The sequence below is a fragment of the Ciona robusta genome, chromosome 7 (assembly GCF_009617815.1).
Source record: "Ciona robusta chromosome 7, ASM961781v2".
Taxonomy (NCBI): domain Eukaryota; kingdom Metazoa; phylum Chordata; class Ascidiacea; order Phlebobranchia; family Cionidae; genus Ciona; species Ciona robusta.
In genome coordinates, this window is record NC_143241.1 from 6,823,426 (window position 1) to 6,850,937 (window position 27,512).

Genomic DNA, 27,512 nt, shown 5'->3' on the forward strand with positions numbered 1-27,512 from the left:
GGCGTAACACAGTAAAGACTATCTCTAATCATATGCTGATACCATTATACATAGTTTCACAATTCAAGCGCTTCGCCCACAGTTCACAAAACACAATAAACCGCGTCTGTTAACCAGGAAATTATACTTCATGCTTATAAACGCGTTTCCACTAATGCAGATTTGTTTTCATAAACCCGGAACAGTCTTGCCATTAAATTTGTGTATAGTAGGGTGGGGAAGATAAGACACTGCATTAGCACAGAATATTCAAATATTCTGATCGTATTTTAAACAATTAACAACGGTCCATGAAAGTCGTGAGAATACAGTTTTATAATTCTTTGAATCTTCTTTCTTTACTACCAAATGTGACGAGAAAATAGAATGATTAAGTGTCTTATCTTCCCCCACCTTACTATATACATGCCTTTGCAACCCTGATTATTGCCTTAGCACCGTGTAACATGCGATCAATGCGAGCTTGTGAAGGTGCAAATGGATTCTATGATTAATTTGCCTTTGCTCCTGTTTATACATAATACATTGTAACTTCTTCTTTACCCATGGGAGTAACCTGACAACCATTGACTGCAGTAAGAGGGTTTTAATTAAACTTGTTAATAACATGAGTACATGAGGTTTAATTGCAAATTTCGTTGGATCCATAATTCTAAATGGAAACGACGCCCATGTTACGTTGAAATCTCAAATTGAAGCGACGCTGAAAAGAAAGCGACGAATTGAAGCGACGAAATCCTAGCTGTTATATAGTACACGCTATATAGTACATACATAGTCCATATATTGGAGTACACGAAATCTTCGCATTTTATCTAAATATCTTTAACCCCTGCTTTACCCCTGCTGCATTTAAAATATATAAATAATGCTCCCTCTATACCTATGTTCTTAAGTGATTAAATAAATCATCGCGCATATCCTAAGCTTTCTATACAGCTTAAATCAAACAAAAATTTTGCTGAATCGTTTAGTTAATTGGTAATGTAGCAACACAAATCTGCAGACTGACGCCAAAACTAAAATTACAAATTAATCGCCAAAGTAAAATAATATAAACCGAGCGATTAAGATTGCAAGCTTTTTATTAAATAAACAGCAGAAATAAACAGAAAAAGCGTAGAACTGTGAAAAGATTTAAATAAGAAGAGAAAAAGTTTAATAAAATAGTCTCGCCTGGCAAGAAGGAAAACTAAAAGCATGTTGCTTGTTGGCATGAAACAAAAACAACAAAAAACGTAAAATTTTTAGGAGAATGTATATAAATAGGAACAATAATAGACAGCAGGGCATAATACCACGTATATGTTACACCGTGTACAGAAAAACGCACGATAAACTGAAAGTTATCGTATTTAACATTGCACCTTGTATGTTAACGCTGTTAATGCGGTATGCTGCAACCACTACGATTAACTCAGTGGGGTATACCACAATACTTTATGAAATCTTTGGTTCCAATAAAGCGGAAATTAGGTGTAGGCCTACATTAGGCTGGGGATTTATTGTATAGTACAGTGGGGTAAGATCTAAATCCCGTATTTTCTGATCGTGTTTCGAACAATTAACAGCACCCTTTTAGAGCCTCGAGGCTACGATCCTAATTATTCTGTAATAATTCTTTGTATAATTTCAAATTGACGAGAAGATAATAAAATGTCCTATCTTACCCCCACCCTACTGTATCAAGTTCACGCCTATTTTTGTTTTTACTTATGAGCGTCGAATGCTTCATTGTCATACACTACAGTATGTGGTAAGTTTGAATTCATATCGTTCTTGTGAATTCCACCGTTTAGGTTCGGTCTATCTTGTCCCCCACGTTCGGTGTATGACGTAGCTCGACCAAGCGCGGCTATGATGTCATTTCCGGTCTGCTTGATCTTCCCCTGTGACATCACAATATTTGTCAAAATCTAGTATATTGCTGTATTAATAGGCTTTATTTATTGTTTTAGGACTAGGCAACAATAATCGCTTTGTGATAATATAGTGATAAAAATATAAACATTAAAAAAATAATCACCCACATAGTTACGTGGTAACTTATAAGCTGGAACGAGGTGCATGAAACAGAACACTCGTGTTAAAATGACTATCGTTGCTCTGCCACGCGAGGTTAAACAAGTTACACTCATTCATTTATTCAATAACCCTCCATAAATTCCATCAGGTCTCCTGCTATGCCTCGTCATAGACCTTGTTCATATATGTTGGAATATTTACAGTGTTTCCGCTTACCTTTCTTTCCCAGTACTTGTGTCGTATAGCATCCCAATCCACTACGTCAGTTAGGCTTTTCTTATCATTAGTGAGGGTATGTGTATGTTGTGTATCCAAATACACGTTATCCTGTGTTCAACAAAACATGCGTAAATATAAGCCTATAAACAGTCTCCGCACACTTTTGAAGGCGATGGCATAACTGTTTTTTTCGTGATATAGGTTAAAAATTCCGTTATATTCTATTATTCAACTATTTATAATAGGTCAGAGTTAGGTTTTTCCATGTTTTCATTCTCATTAAACAGAATTATATAACCGTGTAACCGTAGCCTAAGACCCGACAAACAAATAGAAAACTCGGCATTATGTAAATACCCACTTACTTTAGTATTGACTGGAGCATCATCCACTTCTGATGGTGCCAGACCTACGTCACAGGCACGACCTGTGAAGTATGAAGTATTTGAATATTGTTTTTGATGTTTCGATATTTTATTTGTTTGAATTAAAAGTACCTGTTACGCTACCAAATCCCATATTTTCGATATAAAATTTCCTAAAAATAACCCCAAAAATGAATATAAATAACACGCAAGTATGGTTATACAAGAAATATAATAGTAAAGATTTTTTCAGTACTAGCAGTAAACTGAGTTCAAAAAAAAACTTATTGTAATTTACGAACAAGCCATAAAAAATAAGTCTTATTTATCCTTTCGAAAACGATAGCAGAGTTCAAGTTATTTTAAAAAACGAGAAGAAGGGAATCAAAAACAAAATAACAGTTGTTAAAAACAGAATAAATGAACAGACTGAGGCAAATTAGCAATACAACATCACCCTACCTTTATGTTTAATAAATAGCTTGCTGTAAGTATATGCTGTAATCAACAAGTTAGTTGGGGATGGCGATAAACTTGTTTTCTTGATGTATCTTATCAGTTCAGCTCGCCCAAATTTCCACTCTGTGTCTGATTGCGCCTGAGGAAAAAATGTCATGTAATATATAGTAGGGTGGGGTAAGATGGGTTATGTTTCATATTTTTAGCGGCCCATATGGTAATAAACAAAGAATATAGACAAAATTATATAACCGTAGCTTCGCAACTTAAAAAAAACGTTATTAATTGACCAGGAAATATGGGAATTAGGTGCTAACAATATCCCATCTTACCCCACACTACAGTATTATATTGCACTTATATAACCTATTTAACGCATAGAACTATGGTTATATAATATACCTGTATACGTTGATATGTATCCGACATCATAGCTATTAGCAAATTGATGAGAACAATCAGTGTAATGACGTGATAAAGGCCGAATACAATTTGAACAATGTATATTGAGAACACTGGACTTTGGTTTATTGGGGGTAAGTTATCCGGTTCAATTAATCCAAACAAAGCAAAAAATAGAATTTGGAAAGTGTCCAGAGCGTTGAGAACTCGAGCTCCTCCTGCGCCGTTACCGCCGCCTGTTAAAAACAGAATGTTGAATTAATGTTAACTTGATTTATCCTTGCGTGGCCGGAAAACAACAGTCGTTATAACACGGGTGTTCTATTGCAAACACCTCGTGCCAGCTTACGAGTACCACGTATATAACTTTGTGGGGTATTGTTTTTTTGCATGGCAGACAATTTAGTGATCTAGACATACAAAAAATTGTTCAGCTTTTATTGAAATAGTAGGATGGAGGAAGATCGGACACCTTTAATACGTGATATCCAAATGTCCTGAACAAGTTTTAAACATTTTACAACGGCCTATAGGAGTCCAGGAAATACGGTTTTATATTTCTTTAAATGTTCTTTGTTTACTATCAAATGCGACGAGAAAATAGAATGAAAAGGTGTCCCATCTTCTCCAACCCTACTATATGTTTGTATGAAACATCTGGTATAGTATATGTATGCGGTAGTCCTTCAACTGGTAAAAAGGTTGGTCTCAAAATGTCCCTCAGGCCCCACTGATACCCATCGTTTATATTTTTTAGGAGTGAAAAGTCGGGTGTTCGTTTTTAAAATTCGAAACGCGCGAAAAGGTCGAAACTTAACTTAAAATGCGCAAAAAGTTACTCGTGTGTTGTTAATACTTACCCACAATCTCAGTTGTCGTGTTGCTTGGTATTTGGTAAACCGGTTGATAAACAGCAGCCAACCACATTGTAAACGCTATCTAAAAGTAGAAAAGTTTTATATAAAGCGAACTCTGGTATAAAGTTAGGTACGGACTATGATATAAAGATAAAAAAAACTGAACAAGTTAGGCTAAGTCCCTTGACGTGTCATGTTATATAAAATAGTGGATGGAAATCTGCATTTAGACAAAAACTGGTTAAGTACTGCGACATTGTGAGTATTATACTTACTATAAACATGAGAACGATAACTCCGAACTTAAATAGATCGTTTAATAAACCGCCTATGATCTTTGACCAGGGTCCAAACAAATAGTGAAAACTGAAATTTGAATGGAAATTATAAATCATATATTAATATTTAGTAATATGGGGTAAGATGGGATACCGTTAGCACATATATCCAAAATTTCCCTACCGTGTTTTTAACAATTACTACCAAAAGGCCGATAAATAAGAATGAAAAAATGTCTCATCTCCCCCACCCTTACTATTCTATGTTTAGAATTTAAACAAATTATTCATATCCATTTTTTTCTTTGTAAAATGTAACATTAGGAAAATAATTTCACATACCAAAAACTATATTCCTACTTTATACTCATAATGTTTAAAATTATGCACAGTTGGTATACGCATACATTTTGGTGTAAAATTATTATATTAACACATTGTGCAGGGGACTATTTAGGATCATACCTTAAAAACTCTAAAAATTGCACAAAAGCAAAAGTCATGGCTGCCGAGAGACAAATATTTCGAACATAGATAACTTCTTGTCGCTGTTTCACCGACTCCGGTGGAGAATTCGGTCCAAAATAAGGATATGCGAAACCGACAAGGTGTATAACTATAGCGAGGGCACATAGCACCAATACAATTGTACGAATCTGCATGTGAAGTTGGTATTAGATTTTTAAACTGTATGGTAGTAGGTTGAGGTGAGATAGGACATTATTTGTTATGGTCCAATTCAATACGGTATTAAATAAGATTATTTACAGAATTATATAATCTAGTGAAGAATCCTCTGGTATACGTTACAAGTTAAGCTGGTGGAAAGTGTTAGAAGTTGGTAGTTCCAGGGGTAATGATTGGTTATTACGTTTAGTGGTTAGCAGATAACGTTGGGGGGGGGGATTCACTAGCACCCACATAGCATATCAATACAGTGGTATATATAAATTTACCCAACTTTAAACCTACTTTTGCTACCAGGCATAATGTAAATATTCCTTTAGCGGCTTATTCAGTATAAAAACGTAGTATTTCCGACGTTTCGTCTGCCATTTATCAAGGCATCATTGGGGAATGTAACGTAATAATACACGCAAGCAAAAACTTGCCACTTACTCTAGAAATCCCAGTGCTCCGACCAGGGCTGGTTATCTCGTTGACCAGAACACCAGTAACCCACACCAACAATAACCATTCATTCCATTGCGGAATCAAATCGTCTTGTTCATATATAGGGGTGATTGGGATGGCGACAGTAATAACAAAAAGTGTGACCTGTTGTGTATAAAATAGTTCTTTTAAGTTACTACGTATGAAATAAAATATTGGAGCAACTTTGGCGCAAAGTTCAGGTTTCTGATGTGCCCTGACGTATAGGACCTCATACTCTGGAGAATACTTTATAGATACAAAAAAGAACGTATTGTTCGAAAAAAATAAACCGGATATTTACTTTTATAACTAACTACATATGGAATGAGGTAACAGGCCAACTCCGGCCTAAATCTTAGGTCCTCTTGTGTGCCCTATACCGTAGGGCCTTACTCATATAAAATATATAGAATACTTCATAAAAAAAGATTTAGGCCGGAGTTGGCATGTTACCTCATTCCATGTTATAAAAACTACTCTGACATGCACTTGTGTGATGCAATCGATTTAGCATTAATCGTGCGTGTGCCCAATAGTTCGCGTTTTGCCGATTTTACATTCTTTGGCGTATATTGTAATAATTACCCGACGTGCGACGCTTTGCGCTTTTTCTTTTGACTAGTTTCAGGCGACCGGCGTGTATACTACAATGTTATTGTGTATACTGCCATTTACAGTTGTAAGTTTAGGTTGTTTCGGTTGGATTTTGTATTATATAGGCGAACCATGCAGAAGTGTAGCGCAGGAATTTACTTATAAGGTAGAAATGTGTGACCAGCAGCGTTTAAGACATACATATAGTAGGGTGGGGGAAGATGGGACACCTTTAGCTCATAATATCCAAATATTTTGATCGTGTTTTGAACAATTAACAACGGTCTATGGGAGTCGTAAGTATACGGTTTTATAATTCTTTGCATTTTTTTGTTTACTACCAAATGGGACGAGAAAACAGAATAAAAAGGTGTCCCATCTTCCCCCACCCTACTATACATAGATACTTGGTGTTTCAAAAAACTTTTCAAAGCATTAGTTGGAAATACCTTCATATAGAATATGTGTTGTAAATATACTTTATTATGTTATATAGGAATTTACTTACAAGGTAGAAATGACTGACTAGGTTAACCATGAACTTCACGATTGGAATTCGATTAAGTTTGAGGTTGAGAGGAAGTGAGAGACCAAACCATAAGAATGGGATAAACAAGATGGCGGCAAACAAAAGGATCAGCTTTCGATCTGACCAGTCTAAGTTTCCAACCTTCAAGAAAACACAAGTTTGAATAAGGTAAGATATAAGATGTGCAGTTTTATGATACAATACTAAAGTACGAATTATGACAAGTTAATAGTAAACATATTCTTGAACAGTGATAGTGATTATGATACGACTGTACAAACCAGTGGTAAAGTTTTAATGAAAAATATAACGCCCAAAGGGGTGTTAAAAATACGTCGGGGTTATATTCTTGTGACGCATTTTGCGTATAATTATATGCAAACATACATCGGTTCGAGTGAAAAAATAAATAGCGCACACAACTTGTGCCGAAAATAACACGCCTGCTGCTGGTGTTTGTGCAATGAAAGGTTAGTTATAACGCAGTCTATAATAGCGGCAAATGATTAGTATGAGTGCTCGCCTACATAGGTGTACGACCCGCAATTAATGATAAATGTGGCACGCGTGGCACGCGAAACGATATATTGTGTAGTCATTTACCCAGACATCAGAAAGGTATTTCTGCACTGCCGGATGAGCGATGACATTTTTCTGCTCACACTCTATTAGTACGTCAAGGAAAGGAGTCGACTTGTTGTCCGTTGCTTTCAATATATCGTTTGCTCCGTTTGCAGCACTAAAACAACACAACAATATCAAACACGTAAGTTGCAATCTTTATATAGTAGCCTGGGGTAAGATGGGACGTTTATAGTAGAGTGGGGTAAGATGGGATTTTATTTATTCTTCTCGTACTGTTTCTTAGTGAACAAATCTTATGTACAGAACTATGTAACCGCAGCCCCTCCAAAGAACGTGATTAGAAAGTATAGGTTATTGGTGCTAACAGTATCCCATCTTACCCTACAGTAATCTGTTTATGTTATATGTACAACTAATTACTGTTAGTTTAAATACCTGCAAACTTCCAACAGATCGACCGCAAGATTTTGGCAATAATCCGAACACTCTACCAATCCCTTGGCTTGTTCCTTCTCTCTATTACTGGAGGTCATAAACGCTCTGGAAAGCTTGGCAGCTACTTCTATAGGAGCAGAAGACGCAAGGACAAACTCTTCTAATATGTCCATGTTCTTTGAAAGGTCCGGAAGAGATCTTCCGCCAGAGTAGGACGACATTGGTCTATCTTTATGGGAAGATGGTGATTTGGCAACTAACATCATGTCGCATACAAATGACTTATCCTCCATGAGTTTGTGCGTGTCGTGCTCGCTCTTTAACAAATAGCTGACAACGTCCTGGAAACAAGAAAATATATTAAATGCTCTGTCTAATGCAAATGAAAAAATGTTCAATTCTCTTGAAAGATAATATCTATCAGCAATCAACTCTTTTTGGCATCTTTTACTAAAGACAAAGTTAGTCCTAGAGAAACGAAAATAATAAATATACTCTGAAGTAAATAAAAAATGTGGAATCCTAAATGTTGTATTAATCAACACTGATGATAAATCTGTTTCCATCCATCACTAACTAAAGATAACGTTATCCTGTTCCGACACTTGAATGTAATTAGTGAATGAATGCAGAATGTAACTTGCTTTATCCTCGGTCGTTATAACCGAGTGTTTGTTTCTTACACCTCACAACAACAAGTTACCACGTATTGCTCTGTGGGAAATATAACTGAATAGCAAATTACATGAGCGTTAAACTATTCACTTACGTAATGCCTTCCAGAAGCGGCGAACTGTATAGGAGTCCTGCGGTCGTGTTTCGTCTCTTCACTTGTTGAAGCACCAGCTTGTTTTAATAACTTTACCATTTTTAATGATCCGGATTTTGCAGCGAGGTGCAAAGGTGTCATGCCCATCTAATTGTAAAGAAACATTTTAAAATTTTTGATTATCGTTTCATCCTGATAAAGACGACCGAACGGGACGTCGAAACGTTGGTTTGCAAAATTCTTGCTTGTAGAGTCGAAACACAAATAAATATGCCTGAGAGCAAAATAATATATATACATTTCAATTCTGGTTTTCTTATATTATCTTTTTGAAAAAGAGCGAATACAAACCAATTTATCATTGTCTTGAAATCCGAATACATAAAAGTTTTACTCGTTGGTTTAACTGTACACAGCATACGCCCCACCCCCCAAGCGTTGCAACGACTAGCCTTATTGAACCCATCCGTTGGGTAATATTCAGGCACATTAACCACTTTGCTACGGCACCGAACAAAAGAGACGTAGTTAATACAAGCAGGTAAGGATAACCAATGATATACCTTGTCAGACGTATGGATATCCGCCCCTTGTCCAAGCAATAAGGACGCCATATCTAAATGTCCACACGCTGCAGCATAATGGAGGCAAGTGTAGCCCTTGTCGTCCTTACAACCAAGCTGTTTTATGGATTTACTCAACAAAAGTCCAACTACCGCCACGTATCCGCTTTTCGCAGCTAAATGAAGAGGTGTAACTTTCTGGAATAAAAATGCAATTATATTCAAATGTGACCTGCAGTGTCGTTTAAAACAACTCTAGAAATAGCATCATAATACATTAAAAACACACAAAAATATGGTGGTCAAAAGTATAGGACAATTATAAAATTGGCGTAAACTGATAACTCGTGAAATAACTCTCGTCGCTGTTTGAACTGCAACTGCCATTTTCTTCGTTTATAAAACCATTTAAACTAAACCAATCGCCACCTGTTTTGCCGTCACAGCGTCCACGCTGACGCCAGGGTAGTTGAGAATCATTCGCACCAAGTTAACGTGGCCAGATTGTGAGGCAAGATGTAATGGAGTAAACGCATGCTGGAAAATGGATAGGTTGTTAATATAAAAGCAATAAAATAAATGAATACTAATTAGATCTGAAAGTATATCTAGTTGTCTCTATAAAAAATGGAGATTACATTGAAAACTAATATAAACGTTAGACATTGTTTATCTAAAGTGCAAACATTTGCCATTCTCTTCCCTTTTATTCTGTGTTGGTGATAAGTTCCACAGCGAGAGCGCCACGGGTCCCTAAGATTTATGCCAAGATTGCCACGAAATACGTTTCTTTCTAAATACGCCATCTCACTTACATCTGTTTGTGTGGGGTGCAAATTATCTAACTTGATCCCTGGTAGTTGACTTGGTTCTGCAGCTGGAATTCGAAGCAACATCTCACGAGCGAATTCTTCCTGTATTGTTATGTTTGGAAAATGTGTTTGTTTTTACGTTTTGTCAAGATATGTTTCGTGAATGATTTCTGTCATTATTAATTATGTTAAAAACAATTTTAAAACTCTAGCAGACGTATTTTCCTGAACCCAAAAGTCAAAGATCTGGTGCTACGGAAACGTAAAGACAAAAATCAAGTCCAACCAATTGTAGTAATTGAGATATATATTTCGCTAAATGGCATCGGCAGTCTCCCAAAAGTTAAATGTACCTTTCCACTTTGTGTGGCGACATGCAAAGCATTGAAACCAGTTTTGGAGCTCGTCTTTTGCCACAGAGACCTCAGGGAAGCGTTCATTTTTGACTCGATTGCTTTCTGGTTGCTTAAAATTACTTCGATAATACTTGAATGTCCAAACTTTGCGCTCAGATGTAAAGCGTTCATTCCTTCCTAAGATCAAACCGTATGGATAATATATATTATAGGGAATATTAATAGATCTACATCAGCACTTCTCATTTGGCTTTACTTCTATACATTCGGCTAAGTTTGTATATACTACAATAGGGTGAGGGAAGATGGGACACCCTTTTTCATTCTATTTTCTCTCGTTTTTATCGTTTTCGAAGAGACAAACAAAAAATATGTTATGTTGTTTTAATTTATGGGACCACCTTACCATATCCTCATCCATTGGGTTGGCGCCGTGTAGTATCAACTCACGAACAACCTCTGCATGCCCTTTGCTTGCTGCTAAGTGCAAGGCCGTTGATCGAGTTATCTAAAAAATGTACAAGACAAAAACATCAGGTTCTAAACGACAGTCGTAAAAACATGCTCCGGGTAAAACTACTTTTCAACTAACAAAATATTTGGTTGAAAGTCAACCTAACAACAGTTTGTAAAAAATGCTCTAGATAAAAAAAACTACTTTGGTAAAAAAAGTTTCAACTTACAGAAATATCCAGTTAAAAGTTATCTAAACGACAGTCGTTAAAACATGCTTCGAAAAAAAAAAACTATATAAAAGTATAGTAGGGTGGGGGAAGATGGGACACCTTTTCGTTTATTTTTTCTTTCCATTTGGTAGTAAACAAAGAACATTCAATGATTATAAAACCGTATCCTTACGACTTCCACAGACCGTTGTTAATTGTTTAAAATACGATCAGGCTATTTGGATATTATGTATTAAAGGTGTCCCATCTTCCCCCACCCTACTATATTAAATAAAAGCGTGGTTGCTAAACCCATGTAAAACTCTGTTTTCGTGTTCGAATACCTTGTTTGCGGTCGTTGTTACACTCTCCCTGTTTGAGTTGAGAAGTTCTTTTATCACGGCAACACTGCCCTTTGAGGCCGCAATATGGGCGCAGGTTGATCCATTCTTGTTTTCTATCTCTACGAGATTTCCTCTGTGAGCCAGGAACATTCCCACCACGTTGGAGTGATCGTTTTCTGCAGCCAGATGGAGAGGCGTTTGTCCGTGCTAAGAACACAGACGTATATGAAGATAATAAATAAATGGAACTTGTTTATCCTCACGTGGTTGAGTAACAGCAGTCGTTAACACAGGTGGTTTATTTCACACACCTCGTGCCCACTTACCAGTTACCACGTATGTAACTTTTGGGTGATTGTTTTTTTTTGAAATTACTAGACTATATATAGAATATAGTATTCTTACACTATCTGTAGCAAGTACATCAGCACCAGCATTTAACAACGTTTGGCATACGTCAATTTTCCCATCTTCGGCAGCTTTATGTAGTGGCGTTTTCTTGTCCTGGTTAAGAAACGTATTCAGTTAAAAACCACATTTATATATTAAAGGGTGGGTTAAGATGGGACATTTCATTCTAACTCTCGTCCAGTTTGGTATTAAACAAAGAATGAGAATTATATAACCGTATCCTCGCGACTCTCATATACCGTTGTTAATTGTTTAAAACACGATTAGAAATATAAGTTTTAGGTGCTAACAGTATCCCATCTCACCATCTTTAAGTTCTTACCAAGCTAAGAGCGTCTATTGAAGCCTTTTGTTCAGAACCAATAGGACTGAGCAATTTCTTTACAAGGTCGTTGTATCCACGTTGTGCGGCTAAGTGCAGAGGTGTTAATCCTAACTTTGTCTTTGCGTTAATAAACGCTTTCTTTCGTATAAGCATATCTGCTATGACGTCGTGAGCGTTCTCGGCAGCGAGATGCAGGGCAGCTTTACCGTTCTGTGAATAATGACTGTGAATATTGTAACTAAAATATAAGTAATGGGCCAGCTCTGGTTTATGTCTGTTGATAATGAATCATGTCTTCTGCATTATAAGCTTGAGTTCGGAGTTATATTGTAATATGCGACCAAACAAGATTGATATTTGAAAAATATTCCTATACATTTATTCTATTTGGATGAAGCTTTATAGCGAGGCATGCCAAGTTTTAGACAAAGACCAGAGTTAGTCCGCTACCCCAATTAAAAATAAAAGAGAAGGGAATCAACAACAACAGCGGTAAAACAAGCTATGGATAAAAAGTGTGGGAAAGCGTGTCAATCAAAAATCGTCGCCTTCCCACCCAAAAGACCTAATTCCTTCTACAAACATTGTTACTTGTATTATATAATATCTCACCTCATCGAACACGTCCACTCTCGCACTGTGTTGTAGCAGGATATCAACCGATGCCTGATGACCTTCGTCGCTTGCGAACAACAGCGGAGACCAACCGTTCTGTGGAGTAAATACAAATGTAACTTTAGGCAAGGCATTTAACGGTTACAAATTGTCAGCTAAACAGAGAAAAAAAACAACAAATAAATAAAAAACAATTTTTATATGCGGTAATTCGTTGCGAGGTGTATAAAACAGGACATCCTTGTAACGACTGACGTTGCCCACCACCCAAGAAGAAAATAAGCTGAATTTATTTATTTATTCAAATATTTTCTTAAAGTTGTTTCTTACCTTTGCCTGCCTGTTTATAATACTGGGCATTTTATCCGGATATTTCCCGATGTGTTCAAGTAATATTCGAAGCGAATGTTCATTCCCAGATCGTGCGCAGTAATGTAATGGGGTTTCCTGTATGTGTATGAATGACAAGATAAATTTTACCGGTGAAAACGTTTTTTTCTTAATATTAATGCATTTTTTCCACACATGGTAGGGTGGGAGAGGATGGAACGCCTTTTCATTCTCTTTGCTCGCTTATTTGGTAGTAAACAAAGAATATTCAAAGAATTACAAAACCGTATCTCCCATTAGCAGACCGTTGTTTATTTTTTAAAACCCGATCAACATATTTGGATATTATGTGCTAAAAGTGTCCCGTCTTCTCCTACCCACTATATTAGTAAAACCTCTTGGCTTATTTTACGTTTTAAATTCGCAATAATAAATAATCCATTCAAGTACCCACATGTGTTAGTTTGGTACAGAAGTTCACATCTCCGCCATAAGTTAACAATAGATGAACGATTTTTAATTCCTCCCCGTCGACGTGCGCTCGCTCTCTTGTTAATTCCGCTGCAAGGTGCATTGGGGTTTCCCCTTCCTAAGAATAAGTAAAATTTATTAAACTTAAAATAAAATAATTTTGAACTAATTTAGGCTAAATTTTGAAACTATTCCTAATACAAACCGCGTTCATTTAACTTTAACAGTTAGGTTTATTTTAATTTCTATGTCTCACTAAAATGTAGCAGAATTAACTCAAAAAATGCGCGGTGGACCATTACAAACGAACAGCAAAGGTGAAATGAGCAAACACGTAAAAGGAAAATTGTTTATTTATATATACAACAACCGTCTCACCCTGTTCTCCATATTAACACACATCGTTGCTTCATATCTAGAATATTTGGCTTCAAGAAATTCCAGCATATGACTGATAATATCCCATCTGCAATGACGTACAGCAATATGCAAGGCGTTTTCACACGACTGTGGAAAATAGAAACGCCGACGTTAATTCTAACAGGATATGGTGCCACGAAAAACGTATACAGGATTGTGAGTGTGGGGTAATATGGTACACATTTTTATTCCTCTCTCTTGCCGTAGTAAACAGAGAATATTCACAACATTTCATAAACATAGCCCCGAGACTCCAAATAACGGTATCAATTTAAAAAAAATAGAACCTATTTTACCCCACAGCTTTCAAGCCATATACGCTTTCTAATCCTAATTCGACCACCCATTTTATTCCAATTCACATTACCTTCGATTGCGTTCGTAGGTCGCCTCCTTCTTCTAACAATAGTTTAAAAGTGTTTAAATTTCCTCCTCTTGCCGCCATATGTACAGCTGTCTCCCCATCTTCCCGTTCACAGTTGACGTCAGCGCCAGACTTTATTAACATCTCGGAAACTTGCTCGCCTGGTGGCGCAAAAGAGTTTAACTTGCTGTTTTTGCAAAATATTTCACAGTTATGCGCCCCCTAGTAATAGTGGTAGCATTTTGTAATTCTACAATAAATTATCAGAAGCCCAAACCAGAATAAACGTCCAAATACACATCTAATTTTTTTTTCTTTAAAAAACACTTCTAAAAAAAACAGATCTCAAAACTTTTGCAAATTAAAGTTGTGCGTTACAACCGCGCTAAACCTTCAGCCATAATAAAAAAATGATAAACTTTATTCATACTTTAAAAAAAGCAAAACCTTTAAACGTACCGTCGGGTATTTGTGCTGCTAGATGCAACGGTGTTTCTCTTTTGCTTCCTCCTTTCATTTGAACCGGAGCCCCGAACCCCAGTAACATTTGAACCACTAATGGACGACAATGTTGCACAGCGACGTGCAAGGCAGTTAACTTGTTCTGAAAATATAAAAATATCATCAGTGTTTAATCTTTTCAATAGCAACGCTTTTTAATTGACGTTCTTTCCCACACTTTTTAACCATAGCGTGTTCAAACTGTTGATTTGATGTTGATTTTCTTCGTTCTTTTAATATAGTAGGTATGGGGAAGACGGGACTTCTTTAGCGCATAATATCCAAATATCCGGATCGTGTTTTGAACAATTAACAACGGTCTATGGATGTCGTAAGGATGCGATTATATAATTCGTTGAATGTTCTTTGTTTACTGCCAAATGGGACGAGAAAATCGAATGAAAAGGTGTACCATCTTCCCCCACCCACTAAAACATGATCTTCGCTACTATTTTCGAAGGAAGAAATAAAAATTATATTATACTGTGTGTTAAACCACTGTACCATGGCAGACCATATATACCTTAGTTTTTGCGTCCACATGCGCTCCTTTCATAAGTAAAGTTCGAACTACTTCCACGTGGTTGTTTTTCGCAGCAGAGTGAAGGCACACAGCTCCTAAAACACAAAATATAAACCATGATAATTAGTCTTGCTTCAACTATAATTTTAAAACTTATTTTAGTTTACTATTAAGTATGAGTTAGTTAAATCATATCTCTGTTATTTAAAAATGCTGTTATTTAAAAAGTCTAGAAAAGAGAATCAACAGCAAAACGACAGTTGTTTAACATAGTATAAAATAAGTGTGGGAAAGGGTATCAGTTTAAAAAGTGTGGCTGTTTCACCCAAAAATGTTGTGTTTGCGGAATAATAATGGCGAGATTTCTAATGATTTATAAACAATGCGTCGTAATAATTGTTCTATGTATTCGGTCTTTACGAAAAAAAGATTTTAAATGGTTGGGTGACATCAGTTTTTGACAAAAAGTTCGATTACGTAAATAAACGCTATTTACGACAACAACAACAACAACAGATAAAACAACATTTTTGATCTAGATTGTTTACAATAGTCATAACTTAGCGGTCGACGCTGTTGTGCAGAGTCGAAAAGTAAATAAATTTATTTGCGGGATTAACTCTATTGAAAAAGTCATTGCCGAACACGCGTTGAAAAGGAGATTACGAACGCACATAGCTGGATTTGACACGATAGTTATATAAACGTATTAACGAAACTATTCTTTGTTGCACGTACATATATAAAACCAGACAGTTGTACGCTTAACAGTAAATGTTCTATAATAGGCCGAAATATCTGCCTAAGATTTTGTGGCGGAAATTTTATCTTTTTTTGGTGTATTAAAGATTGGATTTTCGGTCTAACCTTTCGAATATCGTTTTAAAACCATAAAGATTTTTCATTCCAAAGGTGTTGCGTTTTGGTAATGTTGCCGCAGACACTTTTAACCCAGTTTGCAATTTGCTTTTTTCTAAATTCACTTATAATTCCAGAAGGGTTTAAATATCTGTAACTGTTTATCTAGAATCAAATCGCTGAAATATTGGGTCTTATCTACTTATCGTAAATACGATCATAACTTTGACAGTCGTATAAGACCGACGTTTGACAGCCGTATAAGGTTACAAGGACTAACATCTTGAGCGTAACCTATTTTTTAGAAACGTGCAAAACAACAAAATTCCGGTTGCAGGGAGTGACCTTGGTAGCGTAACCTAAATTTTAGAAGTGCGAAGACAACAAAATTCCTCGCGACCGCAACATGTTCTTACACTGATAAATCGTTTCTTAGAGGAGGTCCAGACCGGAAAAACCACGAAATATCATGTTGGTGATATCTACATCCTCACCTGATTTGTTTGGCATATGCAGAGGAACTCCTTTTTTAAGAAACGCGAGCGCAGTCTCAGGATGCCCGCATTCAGAAGCAATGTGCATAAGGGTGCTACCGTCCTGTTTTGAAAACATAAATTAATCAAAACTTTGTATTGAGCTTATAGTGCTGATGTTGGCTAATTTGGAATACTCTTAACCCTTAAAACCTTATTTTCTTATCATGCTTTAGATAATTAACAACGCTCTATACCATATAGTCGCTAAAAACTTGCGTGAAAGATAAAAAATCAATGAAAACATTACGTTACAGTACCGCTGACAAATAGTATTAATACAGGCTTTCCAAGGAAATAAAGTTTTGCAAGTTTAGAAAACTAGGGATACTGCATGACTGTTCCGCAAAAACTTACCTTAGTTCGTCGTAAAACAGCCTTCGGAAACCGATCCGCCAATAATTCAACGACACTTGTGTGACCTGGAACATTTTTTGTGAGGAAATTGTTTCAATTTAGATGTTTATATAACATTTCTATTCGATCGAAATACATTCATTCATAAAAAGTCATCGAAACCTATTCAAATTTCAGCATATTTTTTCATTACAAAAAGTCATATTTTTTCGTTACATGTCAAAATATATTCCAACCGGTAATAATGTCATTAAAGAATTACCAAAACAGTTGGTTAGGCACACACGTACTTGGTTGCCGGACCGGCTAAGAAAAAGTTATAGGAAACAAAGTTATTTAGCAGGGTGGGGGAACATGGGACACCTTTTCATTCTATTTTCTCGTCCCATTTGGTAGTAAACAAAGAACATTCAAAGAATTATAAAACCGTATCTTCACAGCTCCCATAGACCGTTGTTAATTGTCTAAAACTGGATCAAGATATTTAGATTTTATGTGCTAAAGGTGTCCCGCCTTCCCCCACCCAACAGTACAATAGTTTCTTATAGACATGAATACAAAGCCCCATGTAGCCTACGTCACAGGCATGCCGGTGGTTAACCACTGCAAATATTTAGCATTTAGTGGCATTGTAAGAAAATAATGGCCCGCTTTCATTATCGGCATTGAAACTAAGCCAGCACAGGTCCAATTCATGAGCAAATAAGACGGAAGTTTAATTTCTAGCACTTGAGACTTGCTTGTACAGCTTTGTCAAGGGCTATGCCGTAAATTAGGTCCAAACAAAGAAAATACTTATGTCTGATAAAAATCTAAATATAAACTTTTGCGGAGAAAATTGTAGGTTTGCAAACAATTTAAAAGGGAAAATATTAACTTAGGAGTTCTGTCATAATTAAAAAAGCAATTTGCACTTTTTGTACATTCTGCTAATCTTTGGGCCAAATGGCCTATCCTAGGTCCGTAAGCACCCAAACAGAGTAGGATCTGGTGCTACGAAATGAGTAACAGACAAAAATCAAGCCTCAAACATTTGTATATAATATATACGTTTTGCCTAAATGGCATCGTCGGTCACTTAAATCAACACAGAACATAATATAAATTCTCCTGAAAAAGTTTTTTTTACCTTTTTCAGCGGCCGTGTGAAGTGGTGTTCTCTCCATATGGTCCAGTAAACCTGGGTCCGCTTTATGCGCGTATAAACATTCTATGATCGGTATATCACCCATGGACGCTGCTATATGTAATGCGGTTATGCCTTCTTTCTGTAAAAACAGGTGTAGGGGTAGGATGGGACATCATTAGCACTTAAAACCCATATTTCCTGATCTTGTTTTGAACAATTAATACCTCTCTTTTAGAGTTGTGGGGCTACGGTTATACAGTTATGTAAAACTCCTTGTTTACTACTAAATGAGACGAGACATGAGAAGGAAAACACGTCCTATCTTACAAAACCCTGTCATTCATATACAACTGCAAGTAAAGCAAACCTATATACATATTATGGCACTTATTTTGTATGCAGTAAAACACAGCAAAACTTACGTTTTGAACGTTAACAAGCGACCCCTTTTTACAGAAAAGTTTCACCATTTCTGCGTCTCTTCTTTCGCACGCAAGATGTAGGACTGTATTCCCTGATCCCGGATGTTGGTACCGGAGTTGCTCTTCCGAGAACACGCTGAGGAGTTCACGGTAAGCAGCTTGGTTGTTTTCGTTGATTGCATTGAAAAGCGCGATGTTACCATCCTAGGATTTGGGTAAAATGTTGGAAAAAGAAGAAAAAGTAACATTTCGCTTATATTTAGGTAAACCAAGAAAATCTAAAGATATATAACCGTATAATTATTCAGCCCCGCGACCGTAAAACAGCGTTGTGAACTCTTAAAAACAAATAATGAAATGTGGGATACAAGGGTAACGAAATGGCGTATTACCCCCTAGTACTATATTTACAAAAAAATGATGATGGCTATTTACAAAAGAATGATGACGAAAATTGTAAAAAATAAAACTATGGAAAGATAATAATACGTCGTAGTCTCTATAGTTACATATAATACAAATACATACCGTTACAAAACATGTCTGAAAAAACGTTTTACACAGGCTAGAGTACAAAAAGCTGTCCACGCAGTCAGGCCTCTCAACTTTAAAACTTTAATCCATTTCTAAAGCACTCGTTCTTACCTTGTCTGGCACGAGGCGGAGGTTTTTACTCGTTGCCCTGACAACAGCTTGTGCAATGGACGACGAATTATTTCCGGTTCTTGAGCTAGCCATGTGTAATGGTAGTTGCTGCTTCTCCTGCAAAATTAAACGCATGTTTAAAAGCTATCACGTCCCGCCTTTCATCAGTATAAAAACCCGTAAAAACCATGCGTTGAAAGAATATACTCTCAACATACGCCTAATTCGACGGCTTAGAAAACGCTTAGAAACCTTTGGTAACTGCTTTACTTGTATTTAAAATTCGTAATTCATAAACGACGTTAAATCTATTATAATGAAAATCATGCCTGTCTTTTACCTTTTTCATGGTCATTTCTGAGCTAACGTAACGCTATGCCACATTTCCACAGTATTTCCAAACGACAATACGTCTATTTTAATTAAAGTCCGCCTGTTTTACCTTTTTCACGATCGTTTTTCTGAGACTATGTTTTTAACGTAAAGTTATATTTTCACACTAATTCTAAACGATAATACGTCTATTTTAATTAAAATTGGTCTGTCTTTTTACCCTTTTTATGATCGTTTTTCTCTGAGCTTTTTTTTAACTTTTTCAACGTTTTTCAACTTTTTAACGTAATTTAATGACATATTTCTACACATTTGTGTTACATCACTGGCACACCAACTACTTCCCTTGTCGTCCCCTGCCGAGTATTTGAGCTGGTTGATCCTTTACACAGTGAGCTTCACATGGAAAGTAACTAGGGGGTCGTGACTCCGTTATTTGACTTGTGCTAAGCTAAAAACCGCACGCCAAATAATACAACGCTGGCGTTTTAAAGCACACATAACACTGGAAGTGTCAAATTAGTTGACACGTTTGTGCTAGCTCTGGAAATTACACGCCACATGAATTCTACATTAATTTAGTACAGTATATAGGATGGTGGGGTAAGTTGGAACCAGTTTTCCTTTTCTCTCTTCCCATTCGGTATAGTAAACAAAGGACATTACAGAATTATACAACCATTTTTTTACAAATCTAAAAAAGAATCGTTAAATGTTTAAAACACGATCTGAAAATATGATATTCAGGTTCTAACAGTACCCCATGTTACTCCACAGTACTATATGGTTTACTCTAAAAAGCTCGAGACTTAATAATAAATAAAAATAACATATAAACCTACCCCGCCCTTCACGTTAAGTTCCGCCCTCTTTTTAATAAGAAGATGAACAACTTCTTCTCGACCATGCGTCACTGCAAAGTGGATTGCCGCTTGTCCATCCTATTTGGTTGGTAAAAGTAAACAATACTTGTATGAACGATTAAACGTAACTAATTTACCTTCGCGTGGCGATGCAACCAGACTCGTTATACACGGGTGTTTTGTTTCGTACACCTCGTGCCAGCTTACGAGTCACCACTTATACAACTTAGTGGGTGATTATTTACTTATTTTAAGCGCAATAACAGTGCAGTATGAATATCTGAATAAATAAATGAATGAATGAATATATAGCACCATGACGACCCATACGCCTACATTTGAGCTTTAATCAAAACTTTTTTATGATAATATTTCACTTACTCGAGCTCTGTCGTTAATATTAACCCCCATCTCAATGAGGCGCTCTACTACCACCAAGCGGTTGTCACGTGCAGCGAGCATGAGCGGATTAAGCCCAGTCTCCTGAAACGTAGAGAGATTATATAGGTCATTCCTAATCAAAAAACAATTTTACGTAATAAAAAAGATTACAAATATAGAACAGCATCATTTCTAATTCCCTGCAACTTCAAATAGAAATTAAGCAAAAAAAGAGGCATTTTTGCGCGCTATGGAGTGTGGTTCCATATCTGTTCTAAAGCTGTTTTACAAACCTGTACCTTATTAACAGCGGGGCTATGAATGTGTTGGTAATTTTTGCAACCGATGTATACTTACGTCGTCCACAACAAATAGGCCAGGATCGGACCTTGCCATGTAACGTAACGTAAGTTCGAGCTGCGACCATTCTCGCTTTAAAGCCATTTTCAGCAAGCGGCTATTCGCGTCTCCTACAGGGACCGAGTTTTGCTGGAATTGTCCTAAGGTGCTGGTTCTACGCAAGGGTGCTGTTGTTTTGTATGTTGAACTTCTAGAGCTCGGAGAAGGTCCGGAAACAGTGGAAAAAGTGGAACCGGTGGACGGGCTTCCAGCAATAGCGGAGGATGGTGCGGAAGAACCTCCAGAAGAGCTTGTGGAGCAATCTTGTGTTGTAACAGATCCGGATGAAGAGGATCGCCGAGGTTTTGCAGAGCGACGGATGTCTCTTTTAGATGTAGGAGGAACCGAAACTTCTTTTTCGTCTTCATGTGTTGTATCTGCTTCTGTTTCCAACACTGTACTATTTACCTCAGATATCGAATGTAATTCTCTGGTTTCGGAAGCTTTGCTGGTGGGTCTGACGGTGACCTTTGACCCGGATGTGACGTCATCACTGTCCGTGCTCAATGAAGACGACGATTTGTTTTTTCTAGGTGGTGGAGGTTTCCTCTTTTCGGTTTTGTTTTCTTCATTTTCTGTTCTTGTGTTATTCACAGGTGATGTGTCGGTCGCTTTCTCCATTAAACTAAACTACCTTTAATCATATTTACCAACTACGACATCAAGACACATTGGTTTCTAAAATTTCTGTCATAAATGTAAGTCTTTATTTATTCGCCGAAAGATCATGCAGAAGAACGCATTGTACACTAAACTAACTACCGTCAACCAAAATGAAATCAAAAAACGCAGAACACAAAGTTACACATTGGTTCCACACATGGTGCTGCTATAAATGTACGTATTTAGTGTTTTGACGATCATGCCGAAAAAAATACAGTAAACTGTTAAAACAACACTTTTCAAATGAACTCAAATCACCCCGTATTCTAAATTTACCCAAAAAACAACAACCATCAATCAAAATTAATTTCAAAAAGGCGCAGAATACAAAGTCACCGAAGTAGCCGAAATTTGCGAATCACTGAGAACATCTGTGGTAAACCTTCGTTTGTTAAAAGCAACATTAGTAGTCAGATAAAAGCGAGATTTAATTCGAGTTCAAGTGGGTGGTAGGTGGTGACAGACAGTTCTTCGATCCCTGCCGTATCTGATATAAGTTTACCGAGATCTCCGTTCAAACGCAACAGAAACAACAAAACCAGCAAACAACAATAGCGCACAAGTGGCCAGCTGATTCAAGCTATGTCTTGCACTATACCAAGGATTTCCAGAACCGTTGTTTTCTATCATGTAGCGAAAGACTTATAGAAACCAAGTACCGCGTGGGCGGAGATATTTTATGAATGGACAACTGGACCAGCCATATTGCTTGTCATACTTCAAGAGTTCGAGTGCCTACATTCCACTAGTCATTGTTTATACAGGCTAACTGGTTACTAAACAATTACCACGCGACTAAATAAGACATAAGCTAACTGCCACTATTACACATAGTTTATAGCATGGAGGGGGAAGATGGGACACCTTATCATTCTATTTTCTCGGCACATTTGGAAGTAAACGAAGAAAAATCAAAGAAATATAAAATCGTATCTTCTTGACTCCATTAGACCGTTGTTAATTGTTTAAAACACGATTAGGATATTTGAATATCCTGTGCTAAGGTGTCCCATTTACCCCATCCTACTATACAAAAAAGAGTTTATATTCCGTTTAACCCATATGAACTGCCTGAATAGTAAGTATATATGAGTCAGTCCTGAACAAAGAAAGGCGAAATCTGTTTTATACAGGTCCAAGCACAGCTACAATGTAAAGGATTGAAAAGCGGTAAGAACGCGATATTTGTAATTACTGTAAGTGTAAATTTATTAGACGTGCTGTGATTGCTTTTCTCTGATAAATTCAAACTTGATTGGTCGTTGGAAGCCAAACTACGTACTTGGTAAGACTTGGTAAATTGACATAGCAATGGTAAACGTGTGATGTGACGGGGTACAAATCTAAAGCGTGTGTTGCTGTGATATGCAAACTTAGTCTGAGTTTAGGCGCTGATTAATGCGTGTTTTGTGACACAAAATGACACAGGGGAAATCAACCAACCGTAGGATATATGTAGACTAAGCTTAATGGATGGGAACATACAGTAAATTATCTTTTTAAAAGTTTTAACCTAGAAACAGGTTGAACAGCATCTCGTAAAAGCGTCCTCACAAATTATACAATTTGCTGACAATGTAAAACACCAAGAAGTTATTTAATATTTGGGCAATCGTTACTGTCCTGCCATATATTAGTAACTACAACTTTTGGGGTGAACTTATAACGTGTAGTAGGTTGGGGTAAGATGGAACATGTGTTCATTACTTTTTCTCGTTTCATTGGGCAATAAATAAAGAATATTTATGTAGTTAACCGTAGCCCCACGAATCTAAAAGAGCATTGTTAATTGTTACACGATCAGGAAGCATTAAATTTAGGTGTATCCCTTTCCCACAGTACTATATAATAACAGCGTTCTATTCAATTGCAGCCTTTAATTTCGGGTTAAATAAATACTTTGCCATTTAAAACTGACAACGAACAATCCAACAGTTCTTGGATTTCCCGGACAAGTTCCCTGCGATTAAAATGACGCACAAAATGATCATCCATCAGCAAATTCAATAAAACCAGTCACCAATACGCGTGCTGCTTTATGCAGAAACAAACAACGGACCAAGCCCATATTTAATTGACGCACAGCACCTGGAAAAACCGCTATGGCGAATGTGCTAGTCACGCAACCTCTGTTTCGTGCAATGTTTGCACGTTAGTTGACAATGAATCATAATAGGCTGGAAAAGAGCATTGGTAGTTAAAATACACAGTAGCGGTGCGCCTGAAACTCACCAGACTTTTGTGGCGTTTTTACACCACATGTTCCGCCTATAAGAAACATTCTATCGTTCTAGGTTGACAAATACAGTATTCTGACTTTTAGCACTTATTCTGTTGCATAAAAGACAAAATTAATATTGGTTTGCTAAAAACTGGTACGGTATGCAGTAAACACTTTATAAATTTACAAGACCTGTACATTAAAAAAAACATTTAAATTTATAAAAAAAAACAAGACTAGAGCCATACATTTTTTAAGTTAGCGGCGCTTTTAAAATATCATACAATAATCCAATTTGAAACTATGCCATGTTACCTACATCTCATACTAGCCTTGTCTAGCAATATTGACATATTCCGGTCCCTGGATTGATAAAATAAAATGACACAACTGCGTAAACAAAGTGACGTACAGTGTAGCACGATTAGCGGACAAGTATACCACGCTACAGTGTGAATACATTAAATATTTCGTGGCTGGAAACACTAGGGAGAGAGGGAGCATATACTTTGAGTGTTGAATGGATGCTTCGGATCCATGCTGTGCTCAAATAAAATATTTCCGAGATTCAATTTCAATTTACATTTCACAGCTGTTACTGTTCCGTAAAACCACACATTTATAAGTAGTGTATGTATTGTCCAGTTACTTCGTTTAAGAAAAAAAATAATGTATTTTGTCATACATTTGTATAAATAAACGATACAATATATTAATGTGGGGAAAACGGGATACCGCTATAGAATACTATGCACGTACATTTAACGTTGATCTAAAGCTTTGAAATTATGCGAATTAAAAAGTTAACGATTGCTGTAAAGTGTGGCATAAAAGATCGCAACTTTGGTATTTAATGAGTAAACATATATAATATTGTCGGCGGATGCTCATCTGCTCTACAGCTGCAAAACTCCCGCCTTTGACCGTTTGTAAATTGAAAAGTAACATTTTAACTAACAAAAACGACTTTTTGCATCAAAATGAAAATCGAGACTCAACAAGACCTTATTCATTCTTAAATCCATATTCCCTTTTTAAAAATATTGTTTAGCAATATACCTAGTCTCAAGCCTCTTCTACATACGGTATACTTGAAAATCGACGACCTATATATTAAAAAAATCGGCCGCTAAAGAGCTGCTGAACGATAATAAGTAAAAGAAAGCTAAATTATATAGCCGACGCTAAACGTGTCGTAACGCGTTATTGACTTCGTAAATTCTACCACATGATAACGGTTATTAAATTCCTCGCTAAAGCTAGTTTTAATATCCTCTTGTATAAAGCGTCTTAAAAATAACCCAACTGCCAAATTCTTGAGTGGATATTGGATTCGTAGGCATTACGGGTGCGTGAACAGACGATGACGTCACGGCGGTCGCATGTCCTCGATTTTGAGGTTTGCTGATGTAAAATTACTTTCTTTTCTTTTTACAATGGCTTTGGAAATACTATTTAGCGAAGTAATCCTCGGAATTGACTGTTCCGTAAACTGATCCCGGTCTAAGTTATCTTTTCCACGCACAATGAAATTGATTGACGATTAGATTCTCATAGATCGTACGATGCTTGGCGGGGGGCGCGCGCTCCAGACACGGCACATACATTCTCCTCCCGAAGTCAAAAAGACGGCGCACTGTTTGATTCGCGGTCACAAATTCACGATAAGAACTGAGGAGATGCGGTATCTACCAATAGATTCTGATATTTCAAGCAATCTGAGCAAATGCGAGGAGACAGAAAAGCTGAGCTTGGACAAACAATGCTTTGCCACCTCCGGTACCGGTCAATTACCCCAGAGACAACTAAACGCAATGTGTACATTACCAACTGCTCGGATTACCAACTCGAAGGACGCGTTCACGCCTAATAACTAACTCGGCTAATATTAATACGAAATCTTTGATCTGTCCCATCAGTCACAATGCGCGTTATTGTAAAAAGCGTCGTAACGATCCCTATGTCTCTCCTTCAACACTTAATTGTCATACTTCTAAGTACAGACTAACAGAGCGTATAACTTCTACCTGCTTAAAAACTATAGCAAATACGTATACTACTTAATGCAAAGGATCAATAGAACACAGGTAAACTTGTTCAGCCGAGACTTTACTGTCGTAATCATACGAATTCACTACAGAGTTCACATTCGTTTGTTTAGTATAATGGTAGTTTTAAAGAGGTGCATTAAGACGTGTTTGCCAAAGAGTCGTTATTTTGTGGAATGTCGGAAACGAGGCTGGCTAGCTCTGTCGCTCTTTAGTTGCCAGGGTAAGATTGGATGCCGTTAGCACCCAAACCCCATATTTCTTAATCGTTTTAATTGGTTAACAACGCCTTTTTAGAGTCGTAAAGATGCGGTTATTTAATTTTTATAAATGTTCTTTGCTTACTATCAAATAGGACAAGAAAAGATAACGAAAATATGTTCCATATTATCCCACCCTACTATTTGAGTTCAAAAATATGTGGATATATTAAACCCATATTTTCTTTGTTTACAATCAAAACGGGACAAGAAAATGAAAAATGTCCCGCCTTACCCCACCCTCAAGATAAAAAGTACAAGTATAAATAATCATGTAGATTTAAATAGTAAACATTCTGTGAGTAACATTGTTAAATATTATGCGAACCTCGGTGTTTTGCTTCCACTCCGAATAGAAATGCGACCATATTTTCTTTTCATATTCATCCGTCAGTCTCGGTAACACTTCGTCCCACTTGAACTCTTCGGCGACATCTTCTGGTTCTTTTGTGGAAGAGTTTGGCAAAACTTTATGCTCCTAGAAATTTTACGCGAACATCAACTTAACCTAATATTTACTATACTACTATATATTAGAACTCACCATTTTAACTACAGGTTTTCAGTTAAGAGCTAGCTGTGCATTCGATACACAAAATGTGCGTTCATTTAAAAGTATGATTTTTCATTAGCTGAAGTACCTAACGTCTTAATGCCTGTTTCAAACAGATAAAACTAAGCGATTAAAGTTTAAATGGTTACGCCCAAAAATTAACCACTTTACGGGTAAACTTTATTTACATTACGGTTATGGAAATATAATTAACAATAAAACCGCCATCACCCGCCTCGAACCACAATTATTTCGAAGTGGTAAAAAGGGGGAGTACGCTGCGTCATTCGATATTGTGTATCCCCTTACACAAAAGGGTCCATATGCCGCGTTAAGTTATTTGTTTGGCTCTTTGATCGATAAATCCATCTTTATTTTAGAAAAACGTAAACCCTTTGTTACAAATCAGGGAAAACGGAAAGATTGACAGCTAAACAATCCTCGAATATTAGTTTAATTGAATGAAGGACATGAA

The 27,512-nt window shown here is 36.7% G+C and overlaps 1 protein-coding gene across 3 annotated transcripts; it reads right to left on the bottom strand.

Annotated features, from left to right (window-relative positions):
* Positions 1-1,036: 1,036 nt before the first annotated feature.
* On the bottom strand, positions 1,037-27,154 carry LOC149734276 (uncharacterized). 3 transcript variants are annotated; one of them, XM_089881289.1, is made up of 37 exons: positions 27,029-27,154; positions 26,813-26,962; positions 20,894-20,995; positions 20,492-20,590; positions 19,317-19,433; positions 18,672-18,875; positions 18,250-18,388; positions 17,121-17,185; positions 16,725-16,827; positions 15,373-15,467; positions 14,808-14,952; positions 14,352-14,509; positions 13,943-14,071; positions 13,548-13,682; positions 13,094-13,210; positions 12,761-12,859; positions 12,146-12,358; positions 11,818-11,916; positions 11,413-11,619; positions 10,810-10,911; positions 10,401-10,580; positions 10,051-10,149; positions 9,665-9,772; positions 9,236-9,433; positions 8,673-8,819; positions 7,904-8,244; positions 7,487-7,622; positions 6,863-7,024; positions 5,725-5,883; positions 5,071-5,261; positions 4,603-4,693; positions 4,331-4,409; positions 3,471-3,706; positions 3,072-3,207; positions 2,610-2,671; positions 2,242-2,352; positions 1,041-1,889 (listed from the first exon to the last, which is right to left on the bottom strand). In XM_089881289.1, the coding sequence occupies exons 1-37, from the start codon at positions 27,029-27,031 to the stop codon at positions 1,710-1,712; spliced, it is 5,097 nt and encodes a 1,698-aa protein (XP_089737415.1). In that variant the 5' UTR covers positions 27,032-27,154; the 3' UTR covers positions 1,041-1,709. The 3 variants fall into 3 exon arrangements, with proteins under 3 accessions (XP_089737414.1, XP_089737415.1, XP_089737416.1); XM_089881288.1 differs by lacking the exons at positions 26,813-26,962; positions 27,029-27,154 and adding an exon at positions 21,251-22,669 and having other exon boundaries at positions 1,037-1,889; XM_089881290.1 differs by lacking the exons at positions 20,492-20,590; positions 20,894-20,995; positions 26,813-26,962; positions 27,029-27,154 and adding an exon at positions 19,657-20,207 and having other exon boundaries at positions 1,046-1,889.
* Between the last annotated feature and the right edge of the window lie 358 nt (positions 27,155-27,512).

Bases quoted from the DNA above. Each gene is read 5' to 3' on its own strand.
- LOC149734276 (XM_089881288.1), bottom strand. From the start codon at position 21,913: ATGGAGAAAGCGACCGACACATCACCTGTGAATAACACAAGAACAGAA. The intron at 4,694-5,070 runs GTATGATCCTAA...TTCAAATTTCAG, and splicing joins CAATTTTTAGAGTTTTTAAG to TTTTCACTATTTGTTTGGAC. The intron at 2,353-2,609 runs GTAAGTGGGTAT...TGTTGAACACAG, and splicing joins ATGCTCCAGTCAATACTAAA to GATAACGTGTATTTGGATAC.